The sequence below is a fragment of the Salvelinus sp. IW2-2015 genome, linkage group LG4q.1:29 (genome assembly GCF_002910315.2).
Source record: "Salvelinus sp. IW2-2015 linkage group LG4q.1:29, ASM291031v2, whole genome shotgun sequence".
NCBI classification, from domain to species: Eukaryota; Metazoa; Chordata; class Actinopteri; order Salmoniformes; family Salmonidae; genus Salvelinus; species Salvelinus sp. IW2-2015.
Genome location: NC_036842.1, coordinates 83,582,985 through 83,607,904, shown reverse-complemented (window position 1 = coordinate 83,607,904; position 24,920 = coordinate 83,582,985). Strand labels below are relative to the sequence as shown.

Sequence of the window (24,920 nt, the reverse complement as noted above, 5' to 3'; positions counted from 1 at the left end):
TATTTTCGGATAGAAAGACAACACTGTATCAACAAAAAAAGGATTGCAACTTGCAAAACATGCGGGAAGAAAATTACAGACGGAGGCGCAACAATTTCCAACTTTGTTCGACATTTGAAGCTGCACAAAGAACGGTAAGTCGTGGCAAATATAGCCGACAGCTATATATTTTATTACTTTACTAGTGTATCATGTAGGGTAACGTAACGTTAAATCAATGAGCCTCCACACAGTCAGTCAGTGCAGGAACGTGATCATTGCACCCAAGATTGAGCTACAACTGGCTAGGCAGTTGGTAGCCTAAATCCTGCCTGATGTTACTGCTGTTCCTAAAACCATTGACATACGTTATCCTACTGTAACCACACAGAGAGAGAGAGTGTGTGTGTGTTAAGGTTGGGCGATTGTGTACAAGCCTACATAGCCTGATTGCGCCCCATAGCCATCCTCGATAGTCGATCTCTATTGGGGGGGGGGGGGGGGGTCTTATGGCTACCCATGTATTTCCATGGAAATATAACATTTATTTGGAAAGTAATAAATATATATTTTTAAAAGCATTCAAGATTTGCATTAATGTAATATACTAACTATTACTCTTGTTAAAAATATGAAATAGTATTATATTGGGTGAAGTGCACATTATGACTTGTTTAGGACTTAACTCAAAGTTTAGAACTTGAGACTTGACTCGGACTTGCCTGTCCTGACTTGGGACTTGAGTGCTAAGACTTGAGACTTACTTGTGACTTGTAAAACAATGACTTGGTCCCACCTCTGCCATGTACAGTAGAACCCTCTGTGGAAATGGGTTCTACAGCACCTACACACACACAAACACATTTGAAATACTTCATTTGAATCCACAAATCACATTAGTGTTGAAGGATTCAAACAATTCAAATGACAGATACAGTATCTTGACACTTATGGATACAGAAAGCACCTTCTTCTCCAGACAGATAGGCTGCCCATGACAGAGCAGTAGCTCCTCGCTAGCTCCTTTGCCTTTGTCTTATGCAGGCCTGCAATCTGAAGGCCACGTACAGTACTGTCAGCCTACGTACATGGCCGAGACTCCCTGATATCAGCACCACAAGTTAGCACTGATAGCCAAGGCTGTTGTTTTTTTTAACCCCGTTTTCTCCCCAATTTCGTTGTATCCAATTGGTAGTTACAGTCTTGTCTCATCGCTGCAACTCCCATATGGACTCAAGAGAGGCAAAGGTCGAGAACCGTGCGTCCTCCGAAATACAACCTACCAAGCCACACTGCTTCTTGACACACTGCCCACTTAACCCGGAAGCCAGCCGCACCAATGTGTCAAAGGAAACACTGTGCATCTGGCAACTGTGTTTGCGTGCACTGTGCCCGGCCCGCCACAGTAGTCAATAGTGTGCGATGGGACAAGGACATCCCTGCCGTCCAAACCCTCCCATAACCCAAACGAATCTGGGATAATTATGCTCCGCCCCATGGGTCTCCCGGTCGCGGCCGGCTGCGACAGAGCCTGGACTCGAACCCAGAATCTGTAGTTAGCACTGATTACCAAGGCTTCTCGATAAAGTAGAATGTAGGCCTTTAGGAAAGTACGGTTCATGGAAAAAAACTAAAAAACTCATAGCAGAGGCTGGAGAATGAAAAGCATATTTTCCTATAAGTGTATGAAATTTTTCAAGTTAATAACTTTAGATAAGTTTTTTTTGTTGATATCTTACATGTTGAATAGCTAGGTAACATGAAAAAGGCCTTACTTTGCTAATTTACTTATTTTACAACCAGCTGACATTTACTGTCCTTTCCCCTAATTAGTTTAGCGACTAAAGGTCAGACATGGTGCTTTACAAAGTGACAAATCAATGCTGGGATTACTGTGCAACTCAGAGAGGGAACAGAATTGTGGGTTTTTTATATTGGTTAACCATTCTTGATCCATGTAAGTCCATTGAGAACAAAAACATTTAATTGAAGGCCTTGTCAATAGGCTTTAAACACAGCAATAAGTTACCAACGTTTTACATAGATTACAAACTGGGTTCTAAAGAATAAACTATTGGAGAAAGCATGAATCATAGCAAAATATAAACGTTTTAGCTTTAGGGATAAAGAACATATAATAATGATGTAGACTGTAACAAAAATACAAAGTGTCAGATGATCAAAGCTCTACTTGAAGACTTAACATTGAAAGTATCCTTCATCACACTGAATATCCACGACTGAGCATTTAATAACAACAAACCTTGAAAGATTGTCTGTGTTTGTATTGCTTGTTCCATCACTTGCTCTGCAGGAAACGATAGGACGCGCTGTGATGCGAGGACAATAGTGGGGGGTGGGTAGGCAGAACGGAGATTCCTGTGAGTGTGCATTGAGAAATAATTGAGCGCCGTCAAAGCCATTCATTCAAGACCTTGACGAGCGCAGCTCTGTAATTCAGCACCACAGTCTACTGAACAGCGCACAACGCAGGCACGACGAATGATAGCGAATGTCAGTGGATGGATTCAAACAGTGGCACAATATTTCCACACTTTATATTCAAACTAAAGTAATATTTCTGAGCAAAACTTAGTTGGATAAAGCTTTTCTCCACTCTCCGCTTGCGTGATGCTGGTGTAGGCAAAAAGTGCTCTTTGGGATGACTGTCTGCTCCCGGCACCGTGGATCGGGGTCTAGATAGGCGTTAGGAGTGGTGTGGAGCTGCGGAAGAGCCCCTACATTCAGAAGGATGCTGGTGGGAAATGCCTGGAGACAGAGAGGACGAGATTTGTCGAAAGGCTCTAGAACTGCTGTCGGATCTATGTTCTAGGGGCGAAGTGCAAAACGACAATTGTGTGGATTTCATATACTATTTTCGAGATCTTGCCAGACCGAGATACTCAGACTCAGGTATGTTGTGCAATAATGTGAAATACAACATACTGATTTAGCTATAACAATTTTGAGATAGATTTTGTACAGGATGGTGAGATTTAAAAGTTCTTCAATTACTCAATCTCAGAATTTTTAATCATCCACACTTTTGAAAAGAGTGTTATAATAGCAAATTCTGCGGTTTTAAAACATTTTGCAAGACACTTTTTCCAGTGAAAAGTGAGGTTTAGAAACGTGTTGCATAGTAGTCTATATCAATATTATCCAGAACTGGATAGCAGTCTATAGTAAATTTCCCTTTAAACAATGTAAACTACTTAGGCAAATGGCATACACTTAGGCTAGTGACTTCTCTGGTTAAATAAAAAAATAATTATAATATCCTACAAGAGGTTTCCTGTGTTCATCAAGGCGTCTACAGCAGCACAAAAGGAGTGTTTTATTTGTGTGTGTTTTGACAGAGTGAAGGGGATAGGAGCCCCACCCATTTACCATTGCCCAGATAACATAATACTTTGAAGTTCTTGCTCACTGGCTCACACAACCATCCAGTGGCAGCAGCACTCTAAATTATTCCTAAGTGTGTTATATTCTAAAGGTTAATTTGACTATTAATTTATTATTTATTTCAGCTGTATATTGACTTTGACAACTAAATTACCTTTAAGTGACAAATAGTGATGATTGATCAAATGGAAATTTTGTTGGTACCTCAGTCCAACCACCACACACTATCAAGTCACAGACCAGAGTGGTATGTGAGGTCTCTTGTTACAGTAGGTTAGCTACTGGGCTTGACTGATGTGTTTATTAAACATGTTACAAATTCCATTAAACATGCATGATCCTACAGAAGTTCTGCTAACAGATCTTTTCAACGTTTAACTCTGTGACCTATTTACTGCAGGTTGCCCCACATAAGCAACGTTTTATAGATGTAAAACTATTAAAACCGCCCAGGAAAGGGTGGGAACTAGTTTTGACCCTCCCATGTTGCCATCCATATCTGAATAATAGAGGACCACTATGAAACTTGATGCTTTGGTTTTGGTCAGGCCCACTTAAGAATCTGGTCTGGACATTTACAAATGGGATTTTTGGTAGGAAAATAAGTGGCCATAAAGCTACATAAACTGCTGGTATGAAATGCCTACGGGCAATGGACAGATGAGAAAAGTCCATATCATATCCTCTGGTAATGCAATAAAAAGCTTATTTACATCCAAATCCATCAAGGACAGAGATGAGGTTAAGGAAAATTCTCTTTCCGTGTTTCTCACACAATCTTCTCGTGCTAAACAAAGCCTCTCTCTGTGGCAGTGGGATAGCATTGTCAGTAACCAGTAGCTTTCTGTGGATCCAACAGTCTGTTACCGCAGCCCTTCTAGGGGAAAAGCAATCAATCGGTTCTAAAGGTCCCTCTCTCTAGTCTCTCTATCCCCCATATCAAAATGACCTCTCACCTTTGCAATTGTGACTTATTGACATAATGTTGGTGGTGCTGCTGCTGTAGGTTTATTGAACCATGACAGTCAGTGTGCTTCCCTAGAGGAACTAGACAACAGTTTAATGAAAGGCCACAACCTGGACTTCCCCTCTCTATGGATGAGTAGCAGACTAATATAAACAACACAATGGGTCTAATGGGAGAGCCAATATGACCCACTGCCTACAGGCCTGTATGGTGTAGGAGTCTTCTATAATGAGACCACAAGGGGGCAGCTAGGACCCTCAGAGGGCCATTTATCGCCAAAGTACCTCAACTTCATGAAAATCTAAACTTTAGTAGATCAAAACCTACTGAGTGTTGTGAATGTGTACGGATCTGTGAGGACGATGAATATTATCAAACACTATATAGAACTAATGTGATCATTCAGTGATGAAATCCCTACACTCTTAAAAAAAAGGTGCTGTCTAGAACCAAAAAGAGTTCTTCGGCTGTCCCCATAGGAGAAAACTTTGAAGAACCCCTTTTGGTTCCAGGTAGAACCCTTTTGGCTCCAGGTAGAACCCTTTCCACAGAGGGTTGTACATGGAACCCAAAAGAGTTCTACCTGTATCCAAAAAGGGTTTTACCTGGAACCAAAAAGCGTTCTCCTATGGGGACAGCCGCAGAACTCTTTTGGAACCCATTTTTCCAAGAGTGTACTCTCAACAGAATAAGGCACTTCAAGAAGCTTCTTAGGAACATTTTTATGTTCATGCCTGTCTCCTGTTTCTGTAGTGTGAGGCAGCTTGATGTACAAGCACACCCCCTGGACAGGAAGCGTTTCTATCACAGGGCCTTATCCTCAATCTATTTCCGTAATGCTGAATGCCAAGCAGAGAGGCACTTGGTCCCATTTTTACAGTCTTTTGTATGTCTCGGCTCGGGATCAAACTCCCAACCTTCTAATCTCCATGCCCACAAGGCCACTGAGTTGGTCTCCGTCTTCCGCATACGTCCTGCATAAAACTTCACGTCACAGTGGTTCTCAATCTAATCTTTCTTGCTATAGCCCATGTAATGTTAGTGATTATCCAACATTTCTTCATTAAAATCTCAGGATTAAATCAGAGGTTTGTCAGCTTGATTGTTACTTTAGCACCCACTGAATACAATAAGTGAATGGTTTTGATGCAGCATCCATGTGAAGTGCCAAAGTATCAGTAATAACTGATCAATCAATAAACATGTATGTATGCCACTCTTAAATTCATAGATGGAGCTATGGATGCAAGGACTGAGCCTCCATGAAATAAAAAAAATACAGTTTTAACTATGTTTTGAGGCTGTGCAATGTTTGTTTACATTTACGTTGTTTAACCCTTCCTTTATGTTCCAGGGCAAATTGACCCAGAACAAAAATACTATTTTACGTAACTTTTTCCACTATGACCCTTCATCTACTTTCCGAAATATGGTTCTCAAACTGGATWAAAAAATAAAAAATAAAAATGAATATAAAATAAGTGACATACATGATGTTCTGGGTAAATTTGACCCGCAATTTGACCCCTGCAATTTGACCTTGACCTTGTTCTACCATATATAACCTTGGTCTAGAAACAAGCTGCTTTCTGCACAGGAATGGTGCTGATCACATAGAAACTGTGATGAGCAACACTTCATCTGAAGTCAATTTGAATAGTAAAAATAGAATAGTAAAAAATGTCATGAATGTCATAATTTGATTGATTTATGACTTTGGTACAGTAATCAAACATTTGGCTCTACATTTTTAACAGTTGGGTCTATCAACTCAGGGAAAAAGGCATATGAAAGAAGAATCTCAGCTACTGGAAAATACGTTTTGGGATATATTTCTAATATATTTATAATCTTTATGTACTTACTGTACTTACTATACGGGCCAAATTGACCCGGAACCCAAATGGTGTAGGTCGGATCCAACATAAGGGAGGGGTTAAAACATTGGAGTGAAACAGACTCATATTTTGGTTACGGCAGTTGAAATAAGCACATGATGCATTTCTAAGTCATATTCTTCAAGAATCAGTGAGTACATTCATTTATAAGTCCCAAAATGCATGTAGCAACACCAGATTGCCTCTTTAAATCCATCCCGCAACTCTTTTTGAAGATCAACACCAATCATGCATGTGAAATATCAGACAACCTTGGCCAACAGCTCCTCTTGCTTGTTGTGTTTCGTACAACTGTATCATCAAAGAGAACGTTAGGCACAGTCAACACAGGTCACCGTGAGTGAAGTCTCTTAGATGTTTCATCTTCGCTAAGAGATCTATTTAAACATTTTGCATTGTTTAAAAAAGATATGCAATACTTCTGTTATAGTCCCCAATACAGTATTTCTCAAGACTGTTGGTGCCTTTACATTTGATTGTTTTTACACACATTATTTATAAGCAGGGGTTGGAATCGGTTCAGGGAACAGAACCGAAAACCATAAAATAAAAAAATTAATTGGAACAGAACCGGAATCAAGAACAAAAGCATGGGAACTGGTTAGTAATGTTATTTTACATTCCAGGGATTTTTTTCTTAAAAAAACACAACAAAGCGCCTATGCAAAGCCCTGACTTTGTCACTCAGAAACTTATTCCAGTGTCTTCATGACTTACAGCTGAAAATCTTTGCCAGTGTGTGTGTAGGCTACTTTTGTTTTTGCTCAATCTGAGTGGGAGGGTTCCCCAGGCCCATCCATGCCTACGCCCTTGGTGCCGCTCTGCACACACAAGCTTGATAGTTAGCTAGCTAGCTCTGGTCTAGCTCTCGTCAGCTCTAGGTGGCATTATGTGTAATGTAATGGAACTGAGAGTCATGATAAAGGGCTAGCTCTGGTCCAAATGTTAGTTAAGCCAACTCAAAGACATTCAAAGTTCCTTCATAGAAGCGCTCCTCTGTAGGTACATTCTGTGGACCTAATCCAGATAACGCATGTCATAACAACAAGATGCCCAGTGCGTCATGCACAGTGCTCTCCTCACCCACAAATTTCAGTCGCATCTCTCATCCTACACTACACTTGTCTGTCCACTGCATATAGATAGCCTGCTCCGCTCCATAGAAACCTACTCTATCCATTGGTGAAGTAATTTAATGTCGAGCTATGATTTCAGAGGTTTAAAAATTAACAGAAAGGAACAATATAAACTGTTACTTTTTTGGGGTTCGAACCTGTTCAGAACTTTATTTTTCTGGTCGGAACAGTGGAACTGAACAGAAAAAATTATGATTCTGTTCAGAACAAAACGATTGGTAAATAATTTCGGTTCCAACACCTGTTTATAAAATATTGTATTGAAATATGTGAGAAAATGTGTGATTCCAAAAACTGTCGGACACTAATTTGATAGTTTAGCAGACATACTGTAAAAAAAAAAATCTTTCACACATTCTTTGACAGACTGTGGGGCTTGAATTGTAGGAGTGTTCTTTGTAATTTTAACCTTGGCTTCTTTTTAAAAGCTGTTTTCACACGTTGCTCTCATAACCTGTCTGAGCGTCTGCCTGAGCGTCTGCCTGTCTGAAATGGAACACAGGATCTATTATGCTTACAGTGTGAAATATTAGAGAGGTTCAGTTCATTTATATGGATAGACCCTATCAAGGGAACCACATGTTGTTCCACCATAATTTGTTCTCTAATCCACAGTATGAGCAAACACAACCATAGCAGGGCTGCCTAATTAGTACATTATATCCCCTATACAGCACATTGAATACACATAGTTCTATACATACTGGATACACAATTATAAAAAATGATATGCACACGTGAAATCAGCATGTCTACACATTTGGGTTGTGTGTGTGTGTGTGTGTGTGTGTGTGTGTGTGTGTGTGTGTGTGTGTGAGTGCTAGTGTTGGGTGGTTGCTTGTGGTTGATTAATACAATATTAATAATTAAAATAATTAAGCCAGTGCTAATTAAACATGTCAGTCAGTATTCCTTTGAGAAAGTTTTTAACTTTAACCCTGTGTCGTGTTTGTAATGAATTGAGCTGCAGATTTAATTAGAGGCAGTGGTATTTAGAGCACATTATATTGATTGCACCTTGTCAGTTTTAGGATAGGAAGAGCAGATTTGTCCCAGGAGGGCTGGGAGTTTGGTGGGACAACAACTTTCATACATTCAATTAGCAAGGGAACTCCTCATATAGTGTCCTTGATTTCATCTCTTTTTAGAACAGCCAAATTTAGATATACCAAAGATTGTCAAAATAGCAGACAACCAGATGAGTGAATCCTCAAAAACTGGTCCCACAATGTCTGGGCATGCCATCTCTCTATGGCTTAGTGCAGAAGCCCCAGTTGGTCTCCAGTGCAGTATGTGGGCCAGCCCAATGAGCCCATGGATCCCTGGCTGCACACTGTGAATGTGTACTGCAGAGCTGCAAAGCCCAACCAGGATGGAGTGGTGGGAGGAATAACTCAACACCAAATGAGGCTCCATTTCCCTCCACTGCTCTAGATAATCAAAGGGAAGTACGGCCGACAGACAGTGTACACAATAGATCTGATTGGAAGCTATGGCAGTTGCAGGACACTGACAGGGGCTTATTCACTGTGGACCAAAAGCCCTCGGTGTCTGTATAGCCTGATTCACAATGACTGAGGGGAGACATTACATTAACATTTTAGTAGACGCTCTTATCTAGAGCGACTTACAGTAGTGAGTTCATACATTTTCTCGTACTGGTTCCCCATGGAAGTCGAACCCACAAACCCTGACGTTGCAAGCGCCATGCTCTACCAGCTGAGCCACACGGGACCACACAGAGACAGGGTGAGCTCATTCATCAGGTAGTGAGATGCTCTTTATGAGAACTGGAACTTAAACTGATAGCCTGGTGTGTTCTATCTCAGACATAAGCCTGTTCCCTTTCACTGTCTGTGAGAGGCCATTTGAGATGGGAGGACTTACTGATGAGTTAATGTTGACTGAGCAGTACTCTATAACCTGCTAAAACCCATCAGAGTTTTTCATCCCTTGCTAATGGATACAATTGCAGGCCTAGTCTTAAAATCCAGAGGACAATGTCCATCAAATTGCCCTTACGTCTTTCATTACAGTGATGTTTATGATAAAGTACACATTTTTGTGCAATATCAAGATGAGGAAAACATTGAGAGATATAAAGAAAAGTTAATAGCATAATAATATGTTGATATCAATACAAAAAATATCTTTGTACTATCCCTAATTCCATCTCTCACAATGGTTCTGTCTGTCCAGATGTTTCGGTGAGCCTGCTGTCACTGTTGGTGACCACCTGTGGCCTGGCTCTTTTCGGGGTCTCACTCTTCTTTTCATGGAAGCTGTGCTGGGTGCCATGGTGCGACCGTGGCCTTCCCGAGGGCTTGAAGGATGGCCACGGGGACCAGCAGCCAGTCCTGATGGAGATGGATGGGGTGGAGAATGAGTACAGCGAGGACTGTGTCAAGGAGCCCTCAGGCCTTTTAGCACCAGAGTCAGCCATGAAGATCAGCCACACGTCCCCAGACATCCCCCTGGAGGTCCAGTCCAAGCCCAAGGAGAACCACATCCGCCACATTGCCCGCGTGCAGCGCCAGATCACTGAACCCACCTCCTCTGTCCGGTCAGCCCCACAAAACAGAAACAATAACAAGGCAATTCAACTAACCCTGTTGCATTAGGTCTATAGATAGCTAATGATAACTGGTTTCTCTACCCTCTGTAGGCACAACTCCTTCCGCCGCCAGATGAACCTGTCCAACCCAGACTTCAACATGGGTCAGTTCCAGAGACAGGAGTCCCTGGCCACTCTGGGCCGGATCAAACCTGAGCTCTATAAGCAGCACTCCGTGGACACGGACGACGGCAGGAGGGCCGACAGCTGCGGCCGGATACACTTCATCCTCAAGTTCGACTGTGACCTGGAGCAGCTCATCATCAAGATCCACAAGGCCCAGGACTTACCGGCCAAGGACTTCACAGGAACCTCTGACCCTTATATAAAAATCTACCTGCTCCCCGACCGCAAGACCAAGCACCAGACCAAGGTTCACCGCAAGACCCTCAACCCCGTGTTCGATGAGGTCTTCCTGTTCCCTGTGGCCTACGCTGAGCTGCCCACACGCAAACTGCATTTCAGTGTCTACGACTTTGACCGCTTCTCCCGCCACGACATCATTGGCCAGGTGGTGGTGGATAACTTCCTGGACCTAGCAGACTTCCCCAGAGAGACTAAACTCTGTAGGGACATCCAGTACGTCACCTCGGTAAGCTAACCTCTTTATGTCTCTCAATACAGTTCATATTGTCTTAGGTACATGGACAAGCAACAATAAATGCACTATTGTGACTTAATGAATTAGTGAATAAGGAGACATTATCTAAGAGAGTTTAGTGGGGAGTCACTGTTCCCCAAGAACCACCCCCATGGTGTTAAAAGAAGGCTAACATAAAAATATACTTAGATGAGTGAATAATACATGATCACACCAGGAAACACATGGGGTAGTGACCTACATTTCAGTTGGCAGTAAAGAGGCTGCTTTTACATGAGAGTATACAGAGCTGGAGGTTGTCTAGATTATTCACATGGACTACATGGATCACTATAGGGAGTTGTAACATACTGAAGGTTTCGTCTGTTCCATTGAATCTCACTAGACATGTTAGAAAGGCTCTGGAGTCTCAATAGGCTTCTACAGTCTCATTGGAGTCTCACTGAAGAAATAAGAACTATGGTGTCATTGAAGGATTGTAAGTTGTCTGCAGTCTCAAGGAAGGACTGTAGTCTCAGTGAAATATATACAGTACCAGTCAAAAGTTTGAACATACCTACTCATTCAAGCGTTTTTCTTTATTTTTACTATGTTCTACATTGTAGAATAATAGTGAAGACATCAAAACTATGAAATAACACATATGGAATCATGTAGTAAGCAAAAAAGTGTTAAAGAAATCAAAATATATTTTGTATTTGAGATTCTTCAAAGTAGCGACCCTTTGCCTTGATGATAACTTTGCACACTCTTGGCATTCTCTCAACCAGTTCCATGAGGTAGTCACCTGGAATGCATTTCAATGAACAGGTGTGCCTTGTTAAAAGTTTGACCCAAGTTAAACAATTTAAAGGCAATGCTACCAAATACTAATTGGGTGTATGTAAACTTCTGACCCACTGGGAATGTGATGAAAGAAATAAAAGCTGAAATAAATCATTCTCTCTACTATTATTCTGACATTTCACATTCTTAAAATAAAGCAGTGATCCTAACTGACCTAAGACAAGGAATTTTTACTGGGATTAAATGTCAAGAATTGTAAAAAACTGAGTTTAAATGTATTTGGCTCAAGTGTATGTAAACTTCCAACTGTCCATATTTCTGTGCATTTGGATTAGAATTGCTAAAAGGTATGACGTGGAGAAAGGTTAGTGGAAGATTGAAGGCAAATTAAAGACAGATCTAAAAGCTATCAATCCATTAACAGCCAGTCACTTTAAATAAGGTGGGAAATATAGACTAAAAGACTTAGAGTAGATATTTTCACAGCTTTCCTCAGGTCAGACTTTCACATGTTGACTCTCAGAGAATGTCAAGCTTGGCGACTTGCTAGATAATATATATATATTTTTTAAACATCTACATCCTGTGTCATGCGGGTGAGCTCACTTGGGAGCCATAGGTTTGCCTTGAAGTGTAAGCAAGTACACACACAGTCACATACACACACAAATGGCCACACACACACAGACATAATGTAGACAAACATAATGTACACAAATACACACGCGCACACACACAGCCACTCAGCCAACTGGGGCAGCCCCCCTGGGAACAGAGCATGGGACATCAGAAGTCCAAGCACTAGGCCATGCATAAATCATACCTCAGGGTGAAGTTGGGTTTCAAACATCTCATATGTAACATAAAAGCTGTAAACTGGCATCACATTTGGCCTTAAAGTGCTACATCTCCATAAATAAAAACTGTAGGATCGCATGAAGAGTAAGGAGGTCAAGAATACTGTTTGAAAATCTTACACACCACCTACTTCTTTGATAACATAAATTACAAGTAATGGTAAATGTTTGAAATGTTTTTTTTTTACCATATCCCACACCTTCCAGGACCAGAGAGAGATACAAATACCCATACAAGTGCACCAGTTCCAAACCTTTTACTTGGTCTCTATAAGCCTCTAGGTCAGACAGCCACCTTTATGAGTGTTGAATTGAACCGTTAGACAATAGAACAGGATCAATGGCGGTTTATCCTGTCAGGAAGATGAAGGATCTGGATCTGTACAGATGGAGGGACCTGTTGCTGTTTACCACCTTGGTAACACTTTTAATTAGACACAGCTTAACTCATCTATTCTAGAACTCAGTAGAAGACCAATAGCCTCTTCAGGTTCACATTAATTGTTGGGCTGTTATAACAAAGATTACAAAGAGCGCAGTAATCAGTGTCSCTGCCACAACATTCAATAGTACTGATCTGAGCCAACTTGGGACATTTATAATTAGACAGTATTTTTGATTAATAGAATGACTGTTTGTGACATGATCCACTGCAGATGGTTTACTTTTAGTAGTGGTTTCTTTGCAGAAATTCGACCATGAAGGCCTGATTCACGCAGTCTCCTCTGAACATGTTGAGATGTGTCTGTTACTTGAACTCTGTGTGGCCGTGTGGGTGCCGGCTAAGGAGTATTGGTGTCTCTGAGGGGTCTTTGGCCTGGTTTGCTAACTACCTCTCTCAAGAGTGCTGTGTATTAAGTCAGAACATCTGCTGTCTCAGCCACTGCCTGTTACCAAGGCTGTACCCCAAGGCTCGATCCTAGGACCCACGCTCTTCTTAATAGGGCTCCTTTTTCTCCATTTCCTGTCTGAATGACGTGCCCAAAGTAAACTGTCTGTAGCTCAGGCCCTGAAGCCAGGATATGCATATAATTGGTACCATTGAAAAGAAAACACTTTGAAGTGTGTAGATATGTTAAAAATAAAAATAATGTAGGAGAATATAACACAATATATATGGTAGGAGAAAATCCAAAGAAAAAACAACCAGAATGTTTTATTATGAGAGACCATCCTCTTAGAAATTCAAAAGAAAGGTCATATTGAAAATTAGCTCCCTGGATGCAATTCCTCTGGCTTCCACAGGGTGTCAGCAGTCCATGTTCTAGGTTTCAGGCTTGTAACTTCAAAAACAAATAAGAAATATCAGTTGTAGCAGAAGGACACAGTCTTGGAAATTTGTGTTTGCGTGCGCTATTAAGACATTACACACCTGCTAAAAATCGGTTTCCTATTGAACATACTTCTTTCCGTAAGAAATATTATAGTTTGATTACGTTTTAGGGTATCTAAGGAGTAAATAGAAACCTATTTTGACTTGTTGAAACAAAGTTTAGGGGTAGATTTATGTTTCCTTTCTCTGCATGTTCAACGAGTGGAATACTCAAATCGATGGCACCAACTAAACAAACTTTTTGGGATATAAAGAAGAATTTTATCTAACAAAACAACACTAGATGTTATAACTGGGACCCTTTGGATGACAAATCAGAGGAAGAGTTTCAAAAAGTAAGTGAATATTTAATCGTTATTTGTGAATGTATGAAACCTGTGCCAGTGGAAAAATATTTTGATGTGGGGTGCCATCCTCAAACAATCGCATGGCATGTTTTCGCTGTAATAGCTACTGTAAATCGGACAGTGCAGTTAGATTAACAAGAATTTAAGTTTATATGTACATAAATGTTTAAAATCTATATTATTTATGATTATTTATTTGAATTGCGCGCACTCCAGTTTAACTGGAAGTTGTCCCGCTAGCAGGACCCCTAGCCCTAAGAAGTTTTTACATCAACAACATAGCTCAGGTAGTAGAAAGATCTCTCATCCATTTATATGCAGATAATACAGTCTTATACTTAGCTGGCCCCTCCCTGGATTTTGTGTTAAACGCACTACAACAAAGCTTTCTTAGTGTCCAACAAGCTTTCTCTGCCCTTAACCTTGTTCTGAACACCTCCAAAACAAATGTAATATGGTTTGGTAAGAAGACTACCTCTGAGGGTTTAGAGCTTGGGGTAGTCACCTCATACAAGTACTTGGGAGTATGGCTAGACGGTACACTGTCCTTCTCTCAGCACATATCAAAGCTGCAGGCTAAAGTTAAATCTAGACTTTGTTTCCTCTATCGTAATTGCTCCTCGTTCACCCCAGCTGATGAACTAACCCTGATTCAGATGACGATCCTTCCCATGCTAGATTATGGAGACATGATTTATAGATCGGCAGGTAAGGGTGCTCTTGAGCGGCTAGATGTTCTTTACCATTCGGCCATCAGATTTGCCACCAATGCTCCTTATAGGACTCATCAATACACTCTATACTCTTCTGTAAACTGGTCATCTCTGTATACCTGTCGCAAGACCCACTGGTTGTTGCTTATTTATAAAACCCTCTTAGGCCTCACTCCCCCTTATCTGAGATACCTACTGCAGCCCTCATCCTCCACATACAACACCCGTTCTGCCAGTCACATTCTGTTAAAGGTCCCCAAAGCACACACATCCCTGGGTCGCTCGTCTTTTCAGTTCGCTGCAGGTAGCGACTGGAACGAGCTAGAAAAAAAAACAGTGTTCATTGTTTGCAGTAACTTTGTTGCAATATCGCAAACGGACGTGGCAGTTTCACTATTATTGATTCCAGCTTTAAGGCATTATCTAGGCATTATCTACTTTAAGGCATTATCTAGGCCTATGAGAGTGATGCAGCTCTGCATTTTTGTTTTTCAACTATTTTAAGGTCATCTATAAATATATTCAGGCCCTATGTTCCTCCAGGAATGAAGAGAATTAAGTAAGTAATATAAATATATTGAAGAGTAAAGTACGTAAAGGGCAATCCATTTATCAGTTTGAGAGAATGACAGAGGGAAGAGGAAAAGGTCAATCAGGATGATTTACTAGGCCAACTGCTGAGAGAAGACCTGTCACCACTGAAAAGCAACACATCCAAATGTTGTTCACATTCCCACCAGGTTCATTGAGTATTAAAGGCCCAGTGCAGTCAAAATTCAGTTTTTCTGTGTTTTATATCATATTGTACAACAGCTGATGAAACTAACACTATAAAAGCATTTGGTCACACTTTATTTGGATAGTCTGGATAGTCTATGTAGATGCTCCACAGATGGCCATACTATCTTTATTTTTTTATCTCACCTTTATTTAATTCTTAGGGATAGGCGTCCCGTTGTGCAGCGCCTTGTGTCACCATCGCAGACTTTAGAGAAACAACAAATGTCGGTACATATAAGTGTCTTATATCGGCTGAAAGCTTAAATTCTTGTTAATATAACTGCACTGACCAATTTACAGTAGCCATTACTGTGAAAAATGCCATGCTATTGTTTGAGGAGAGCTCCTAACAACAAAATACTTTTTCACCACGATAAGGTTTGATAAATTTACCTCTGAAGGTGAAATGTGTACTTATATTTGGAAATCTTGCTCTGATTTATAATCCAAAAGGGTCCCAGAGATAACATGAAGTGTCGTTTTGTTAGATTAAATTCTTTTTCATATCCTAAAAAAGGTCCATATAGCATGCATGATCGATTTTGTATTTCCACTCGTTCAATTTGCAAAGAAAGGAATCTGTGAAAATCTAACCCTAAACGTTGTTTCAATCAGTCAAATCACGTTCGTATGTATTCCTCAGAGATCCTAGAATGTAACCAGACTTCACTATATCATTAGGGGTGTAGTATAGGACATAGTGTAGTATGTAGTATAGGACACAACATTTGTTTAGACAGCGACTCCTTCATGGCACGCAGATGATGTGGGCGGTCTTCACTTGATCGACTGTAACTTTGTCAAATAAGCACCAATCGGGTTCAAACAAAGCTAGCTAGAGAGCCAATTAGCTGGGCTTTACGGGAGTATCCCAGTATCTGTCGCAAAATGTAGCTGCTAACCTTGTGCGACAGCCAGCCTTTTGAACAAAAATTAAAAGAATATGGAGAGTTATGAAAAATGGTTGTTTTGCAAATGTTGAACTTATAATATGGCTACTAATACTGGAAAAGCTCAATCAAAGTCCAAGTATACAGATTTGACGGTATTCTAGCAGAAAAATTTTATATGAATGTCTCCTTCACGATTTGCCCAAATATACCCGGGTGACTTCACACTAAATGTCATGTAGTTTGCTCATACTTCAAGTTATCCATCTGAAACTTTGCACACACACTGCTGCCATCTTGTGGATAGATGTAGGAACTGTTCTGTTGCATTTCAAAGATGGTGGTAGAAAAAAAAATATATATATATATATATATTTGGTATTTTCTTCTATCAGATCTATTGTGTTATATTCTCCTACATTCAATTCACATTTCCACAAACGTCAACGTGTTTCCTTTCAAATGGTACCAAGAATATGCATATCCTAACGTAGAAAAATCTGGATACAGTGTGTGCAACTGAAGTAAGGAGGTAAGGCAATAAATAGGCCAATAGTGGCGACGCAATTACAATTTTGCAATTAACACTGGAGTGATAGATATGCAGATAAGGATGTGCAAGTAGAAATACTGGTGTGCAAAAGAGCAGAAAAACAAATATGGGGATGAGGTAGGTAGTTGGTTGCATGGGATATTTACAGATGGGCTGTGTACAGCCTCAGCGATCGGTAAGCTGCTCTGACAGCTGATGCTTAAAGTTAGAGAGGGAGATCTAAGTCTCCAGCTTCAGTGATTTTTGCAATTCGTTCCAGTCATTGGCAGCAGAGAACTGGAAGGAAAGGCGGCCAAAGGAGGTGTTGGCTTTGGGGATGACCAGTGAAATATACCTGCTGGAGCGCGTGCTACGGGTGGGTGTTGCTATGGTGACCAGTGAGCTGAGATAAGGTGGGGCTTTACCTAGCAAAGACTTATAGATGACCTGGAGCCAGTGGGTTTGGCAACGAATATGTAGCGTTGATAAGCAAGTGCTTGTTAAGGTTACGGTTAGGATTAGGTTTAGAATAAGGGTAAGTGTTAAGGTTAAGTTTAGGGTTAGGATAACGGTTAGTAGATAGTTAGTTGAAATGTTACTGATGTAGAGCATCTACAGATGGACTTCCCTAATAAAGTGTTACCAAAAATTGGATCAGTGTTATTTCCTGATAGTTGCTGGTTGGAAATACAATCTACACAGGACCTTCTAATCAGCAGGTTTGCATGGGCGGAAGTTTCGGCTTTCCATAGTGGCATCACCATGGGGTAAATTGGTTAATAGACCAATAACAAAGAGAGTTTTCAGTTTCCTCCAGTTTTCCCCTCCCCATTATAAGTCATTTTTGCTCAATATAATTTTTGCCCACAATTACAGTAAGGTACTTAATTGTTACCCAGAAATTATTTGATATTGATATAAAAACGGCTGCATTGGGCCTTTAAGAATATTTTATTCACAAGATGACAACAGAATCATCCCAAACTCTGTTATTGTTAACTAGTCAAACATGAGTACTACCTTAGGTGGTTTGAATGTGTTAGCTACTCTGATTCTGTCAGTGTACATTTAGCAGATAGCAGCCCAGGGTAGCACAGCTAAAGTGGGGAATCATGTCGTTCCACAATGAGTCACAACTGCTGACTTACGGTCTAATGTTGTAATAAGATGACATGGTCTTACACACGGCGGCTATCGCAAAGCCATTTCCCCTCTCCATCTCCCTTTGTCTCCCTCTGTTTCCCTCTACTAACATGGTAGCAACACACCCTGTCTATTAAGAGGCCCTTTAAAAAGAGAGAGAGCGAGATCCCAGGGTGATGGATAATTACAGAAGATAGACTGCCAGCATTCTCACTCAGCCATATTGGGGGCCTTTAGAGCTCCAGTGTAATTTCATTAAAAGAGCACAAGTTACCATAATTCCACCACTGACTTGACTGAAGTGCTTCAACGAATAGAGGGGACTGTTATGCTATAGTCTGCAGATGGAAGCGGTTCATTTGATTATTTAGCCTGAGAGGGATGGGTTGTATAGTTCCACCCCTAATCTCTCCTCTGTGTGTGTGTGTGTATATGTGTGCGTGTGCAGAGGCCGAGCATGTCTGTGTGTGATTTGTACCACTTTACGATGGAAACCTCCTGCTGTGCGTTCTGAGTGACCATGTCAGTATTGCAAAGTGTGGACTGATGATGATGTAGGTTAGAGGTCACTGTGGTTCCTTGCCCTCTGTTGACAGCCTTGATAAATCAACTCCTTTGTTTGATTCAATTGATAGTGATATTGGACACGGGCCAGAGAGCAGTATTAGCGCGCCCTAATGTTGTTTTGGATACAGTAGATTGCATTAGATCTGCCATTACAACCATCCAGAAAAAACACTTATTGATGCTTGAATGGATGTGCCAATTTTACATTTTCCACCATGGCACCTGACCTTTTTCAAACTCCCAATCAATGTCCTTGTCTAAAAAAATGAAAAGTCAACAACAACCTCCAAAATCATTCACATTCCTTGTAGGACAGGACATGAATTACGATGCACAAAGAATAAGACAATAAACAGCATACATTATTAGTGCAAGTCCTTAGCAACCATGTCCATTGATCTCTGGTGGATGTGATGCAAGGTGTTTTAGAGGCTTTGAAATGGAACATCAAAGTAATTAACTATCAGAGTTGAGACCCATTTATAGCAACATGCCTTTTTCATATACAGCACTTTAGAATAATGTAGCGCATCAGACAGACAGCATGTTATTCTTAAACTTTTAGCTTAACTTGAGCTTTGAAGTCACCGTTTGGGACACTATTCCTACAGAAATTAATTTTCCAATTCAGGTCCGTCATCATTGAGTGAGCAATGAGCATAAATGGAGCTGTGTTTGCCTTTCAGCATATTCAAACTTCAGTTACTTCATCAGTGAACATATTCCCTTAGTAAAACCCATTCCATAGAGAACACAGTGTGGTATATGAGGAACTAAACCCAGTTGCCAATATTGACAATGGGCTTGTCAGAGCCATGACAGCCAGGCAGAGAAGCTGGATATCCCTGGCAACAGAGCTCCAGCAGAGTGTGAGCTAGCTAGCCTCTCAGGGAGGCTGTGTGTGTGTGATACTGGGACTGACCACTGACCCGGCAGGAGGTGACCAGGCCAGTCCTGATAATGAGCGCTTCTCTGTGGAGAGCTGGACTGACCTTTCCTGCTGATGCAGAATAATGGGGCTTCCCTCCCACTGAGCCCAGGGGCCTGCTGACGGGAACCTTCACACAGGGGGAATGATCTGTTATAACACGCCTGTAGAGCTAAGGAGCACACTCACACCAGTGGAGGCTGCCGAGGGGAGGACGGCTCATAATAATGGCTGGAATGGAGTGAATGGAATGGCATCACCCACATGGAAACCGTGTGTTTGATGTATTTGATACCTTTCCACCTATTCAGCTCCAGCCATTACCACGAGCCCGTCCTCCCCAACTAAGGTGCTATCAACCTCGTGACACGAACACAAACACGCACTCACACAAAGCTTAATTCAGATGTCAGGCTCGTGCTAGCCAAGCCTGAAGATGCTGCTTATTTAGAGTGGGCTCCCAGCTTCTAAAACCTACAGGATTAACAGGGTTGTCAGGGTTACCTACCATTGTGAGGTGCATGCCTCATATTCCCTGCCGGTAACTAACCTTGTGAGTGATGCTGGTGTCTGACGAACGCATCACTCTCTCACAGAAAAGCTATTTTCAAAGGTGATAATTGGAATGCTGCTCTTCCTGTTAACTCAAACACGGTTCACTGTGAACCAGCAGAATCTCTAACAGGGATGCCAGAGTTATAATGTATGGTGACATCGTGAGACATTCAGTTACTAAACATTTTTCACTGATGTTTTCATTGCTTTGTAGGACAATGTGGACTTGGGCGATCTCATGTTCTCCCTGTGTTACCTACCAACGGCTGGAAGGCTGACCATCACAATGATCAAGGCTAGGAACCTCAAAGCCATGGACATCACTGGAGCCTCAGGTAGGGTCAACCATGTGGGGACTGGGGCTCTAGTCTAATATGACAGGGTAATATATCAAATGTAATTTCTGTCTCCCGGTCTTTTAATAACATTGGCCAATGAGCAGAAGGCATGACAAAACATATCAACGTAGCATGACTGTTGACGAGGCCTTGTCTGCATCCGAAATGGCATCATATTCCCTGTATAGTACAGTACTTTGACCAGAGGCCTAATGCGGACATACCCCATCTGTTACTCCTTGGGTTTACCCTTTCCCTCCCTGTGTCCCAACTCTCTCTAGATCCCTATGTGAAGGTGTCTTTGATGTGTGAGGGACGGAGATTAAAAAAGAGAAAAACATCCACCAAGCGAAACACTCTGAATCCAGTCTACAACGAAGCCATAGTATTTGATGTACCTCCTGAGAACATTGATCAGATCAGTCTCCTAATAGCAGTGATGGACTATGATCGGTAAATACATTAAAACATTTTGCAAAGCTTCTATGAACTGACCCCCCTATCGTTATGGCAGCCGTTTCTGTTTTATTTTCTGCAAATAGCCGACAAGTTTGTGGTGACTACGATACACTGAACAGAAACTGAGAAAACAGTATATTAGACATATCCAAACACATAGCTGAGCCTCCCTAAGTGTAACACGTTTTAGTTGTTCATGGGGTTGGAAAGCAGCTGGCATTCTGTTAACCCAGCTCAACAGAGAGAGAGAGAGCGAAAACAACATTAACAAAAAAACGAAAAAGTTTGACGAACAAGCCTGGAGAACACAGAGTACAGACTCCTTGCCTCCTGATGCTGTTCAGAGTAAATATTTGAGGAGTTGATATAATCTGCCAAACATCACTATAATTATTACACCAAAGAACACGCTGTTGTACAGGATACCAAACCTACAGGGCTTTTAATTCTGTAAGACATACTTACGATATGATTTTTATTATTATTAAGTGAAAATGTGTAGACAAGCACAAATCCACATGATTTTAAACAAAAACATGAATGGGAGTGCATGTATGGAAACAGAAGGTTTTGATGAGACTGTATGTTTGATGTGACCCCCATCCCACAGTGTAGGTCACAACGAGATCATTGGAGTGTGTAGGGTGGGCAACGAGGCAGAGAGCCTGGGTCGAGGCCACTGGAACGAGATGCTGTCGTACCCCCGCAAGCCCATCGCCCACTGGCACCCCCTAGTAGAGGTACAGTGTGTGTGTGTGTGTGTGTGTGTGTGTGTGTGTGTGTGTGTGTGTGTGTGTGTGTGTGTCAATCCATTAATACTGTATGTCTGCCCGTCCGTCCGTCTTTCTATGGGAGTCAATGTGTATATTGATGGAAGAAGAAATCCTTGACATTATGACCACACATCTCAAGGGGAAGTAGACGCCATAGAGCTCTCCTTCTCCAGCGTGTATAGGGACAATAAAAGACAAGCGGGATTACATAACACAAATGTCTACTTGACTTGATGTGCCATAAACACAACAATCCATCCATGTAGTGGGAGAGGAGGRGAGGAAGAGGCTTCATTCACTAAGCTATTTAGAAACACTACTCCTCCACCCTCATTAATTGACCAGAAACAGTTCCTGGACTACATAAACAATTACAGTCATGCAGACTACATAGTGAAATAACTGAAGTGCCTGTCATTGACTAACATTGTAGCTGCACAGTCAGCCCTGGGGTGTATTCACTAGAACCAAACAGAACCAAACAGAAGCTTACTTAACCCATCAACCACACGCACGCACGCACGCACGCACACACACTTGACTTTTCATTATTTTCCCCTCGCGGCTGTTCATGCCTTGGTGTTTTGAAATCTTTGTGCAAGACTCGCTGACCCTCAAGACCACAGACAGTTGTCATCAATAATTCACATCCCAGGCCACACCCTCTTTATTAATATGCTCTCTAAAACAGCCATTTAAACTGTGCTCAAACCTGACCTCTCTCTCCCCATCCATCCATCCATCCTTTTTAAGCTATTAAATGCCAGCTGGTAAATGCATCCTAGTTGTTAAAGGAACTGCAATCTGAATTGGAGGTCCTCTAAAAGTAGAAACATTGAATTAGTGGTTTTTAGGAAACGGAGCATGGCATTGCGGAGGCACAGTGCGTGACAATTGATTTGTGGACAGAGGCGCAACAGAACGCAAAGGGGGGCCGGACCGTACACACAGAGAACAATTTTGTGGTAAAACGAATGAAATCTTCAGAGTGCATTATGTGACTTCAGCCTCCTAGTTTCCATTTGCCCGAAATTAGATTTCTCTTCTGAATCTTTCCTCTTCGTGCAATTCAGCTGTCCATTGTATTCCTAGACCTCATATACTGTAGCCTGGTTGTTATGTTCATCTCTCTGACTGTGTTTCTGTCTCCTATCTGTGTGTTCTCTAGTGGGTGGGCCAGACTGCAGGTGGAAGTCAGGGCGGTTCCACCAACTCTCTGAAGACTCCTCCCTCACCATGATATTATTATTATTATTATTATTATTATGATGTGGAGAACACAGGGTGGTGAAGAAGAGGATCAACAGAGAGCCTCAGCATCAAAAGAGTAGGAGAGCATTAAGCTGATGGTAGATGTTACTCAGTTTCCCCGACACAGATTAAGCTTAGTCCTGGACTAAAAAACATGCTACATAGAGAATCTCCATTTAACAGTGCTTTTGATCCAGGACCGGGCTTAAACCATGTCCGAGAAACCAGCCCTATGTGCTCCCACCGCAGAGTCTGTGCCTCCGTGACATTCTTGCATGGGGGACCATGTTTAGTAAACTGCATGTCCAGTGGCCATTCATTAGTACTATTTGTTTAAAACGCAACAAAGTGTTCCAGTTTCAGTTGGGAGGTAACTGTATAGTCTTGTTTATGTCTTGTTTATCACACATTGTTACAATTAATTGGTATTTGTTCTTTGGGTACAGTGCATGGGTTCTTTCTTTTTTCCTGTAATATTGTCATTTCTTATGCTCTTTGGTTGATTACATGTGAAATACTAGCATACTGTAAGCACAAAATGTACCATGAAACTAAGACCTAGTATGTAAATTGTCCATTCAGATGTTACTAAATAAATATTTATATAGTAGTTCCAGTGATCATACTGAAGAATGCACATACTTCTAGAAAGTTTTGACACAACATGCTCTACAGATAGTTTGCGGATAGTAGGACCATCTGTTGATAAGCAGCTTGCTAAGGCTACTGTGAGGGTTAGGTTTTTTCCCACCTTTATTTAACCAGGTAGGCTAGTTGAGAACAAGTTCTCATCAGGTTTAGAATACGGGTAAAGGTTAGGGCTAGGGTCAGTGGATAGTTAGCTGAAATGTTAGTGATAGTCGGTAGAGCATCTACAGATGGCTTATCCACAAAAAAGTATGTTCATTAAGTTTACCACACAAAGACAGACAGGTGATTTTACCATCTCAACAGTGAATTGCTGTGTCAGGAAGAAAAGAGAAAATAAACACACAGGCCTTAGAGCCTGTCCTGAACACTTTTCCCCACAAACCCACCTGCGGTTGGAGTCCCCAACTGGCCACAGACACTGACACACATGACGGATGCCGAGACTGTTGACAGCCAAACAAACAGTAACGAGGTGGGGTTGTGTCACACATGGAGCTAACAAAAATATATGGAAATGTCTGCTCTATCAAAAATTACAACCAACTGATTATAGCATTACCGCAATAATGGAGGTAAATCGAAGGGGGAGATGGTCGACAGACAAGATCCTTACCCTACATTAAAGACAAATGTTTATTAATAATAATGTGATAAATAAAAAGTATACCAGTTCCATTTAAAGACCTACACCTGGAATACATTTCAATTAACAGGTGTACTTTGTGAAAAGTTAATTTGTGGAATTTCTTTCCTTCTTAATGTGTTTGAGCCAATCAGTTGTGTTGTGACAAGGTAGGGGTGGTATACAGACGATAGCCCTATTTGGTATAAGACCAAGTCCATATTATGGCAAGAACAGCTCAAATAAGCAAAGAGAAATGACAGTCCATCATTACTTTAAGACATGAAGGTTAGTCAATTAGGAAAATGTCTGGAACTTTTAAGGTTTCTTCAAGTGTAGTCACAAAAAACAAGCGCTATGATGAAACTGGCTCTCATGAGGACCGCCACAGGAAAGGAAGACCCAGAGTAACCTCTGTTGCAGAGGATACGTTCATTAGAGTTACCAGCCTCAGAAATTGCAGCCCAAATAAATGCTTCACAGAGTTCAAGTAACAGAAACATCACAACATCAACTGTTTAGAGGAGACGGCATGAATCAGGCCTTCATGGTCGAATTGCTGCAAAGAAACCACTACTAAAGGACACCAATAGGAAGAAGAGACTTGCTTGGGCCAAAAAACACGAGCAATAGACATTAGACCGGTGGAAATCTGTCCACCGCAAAGTGGGTGAACGGATGATCTCCGCATGTGTGGTTCCCACCGTGAAGTATGGAGGAGGAGGTGTGATGGTGTGGGGGTGCTTTTCTGGTGACACTGTCTGTGATATATTTTGAATTCAAGGCACACTTAAC

At 41.4% G+C, this 24,920-nt stretch overlaps 1 protein-coding gene across 2 annotated transcripts; it reads left to right on the top strand.

Annotated features, from left to right (window-relative positions):
- The first annotated feature begins 2,365 nt into the window (after positions 1-2,365).
- On the top strand, positions 2,366-23,462 carry syt9b (synaptotagmin IXb). Of its 2 annotated transcripts, XM_023985919.2 has the most exons (8): positions 2,366-2,892; positions 9,585-9,948; positions 10,051-10,591; positions 20,246-20,366; positions 20,651-20,822; positions 21,439-21,568; positions 22,456-22,566; positions 22,770-23,462. In XM_023985919.2, exons 1-8 carry the CDS (start codon positions 2,745-2,747, stop codon positions 22,839-22,841), a joined length of 1,659 nt encoding a protein of 552 aa, XP_023841687.1. In that variant the 5' UTR covers positions 2,366-2,744; the 3' UTR covers positions 22,842-23,462. The 2 variants fall into 2 exon arrangements, with proteins under 2 accessions (XP_023841687.1, XP_023841688.1); XM_023985920.2 differs by lacking the exon at positions 22,456-22,566 and having other exon boundaries at positions 2,369-2,892.
- Positions 23,463-24,920: the final 1,458 nt, after the last annotated feature.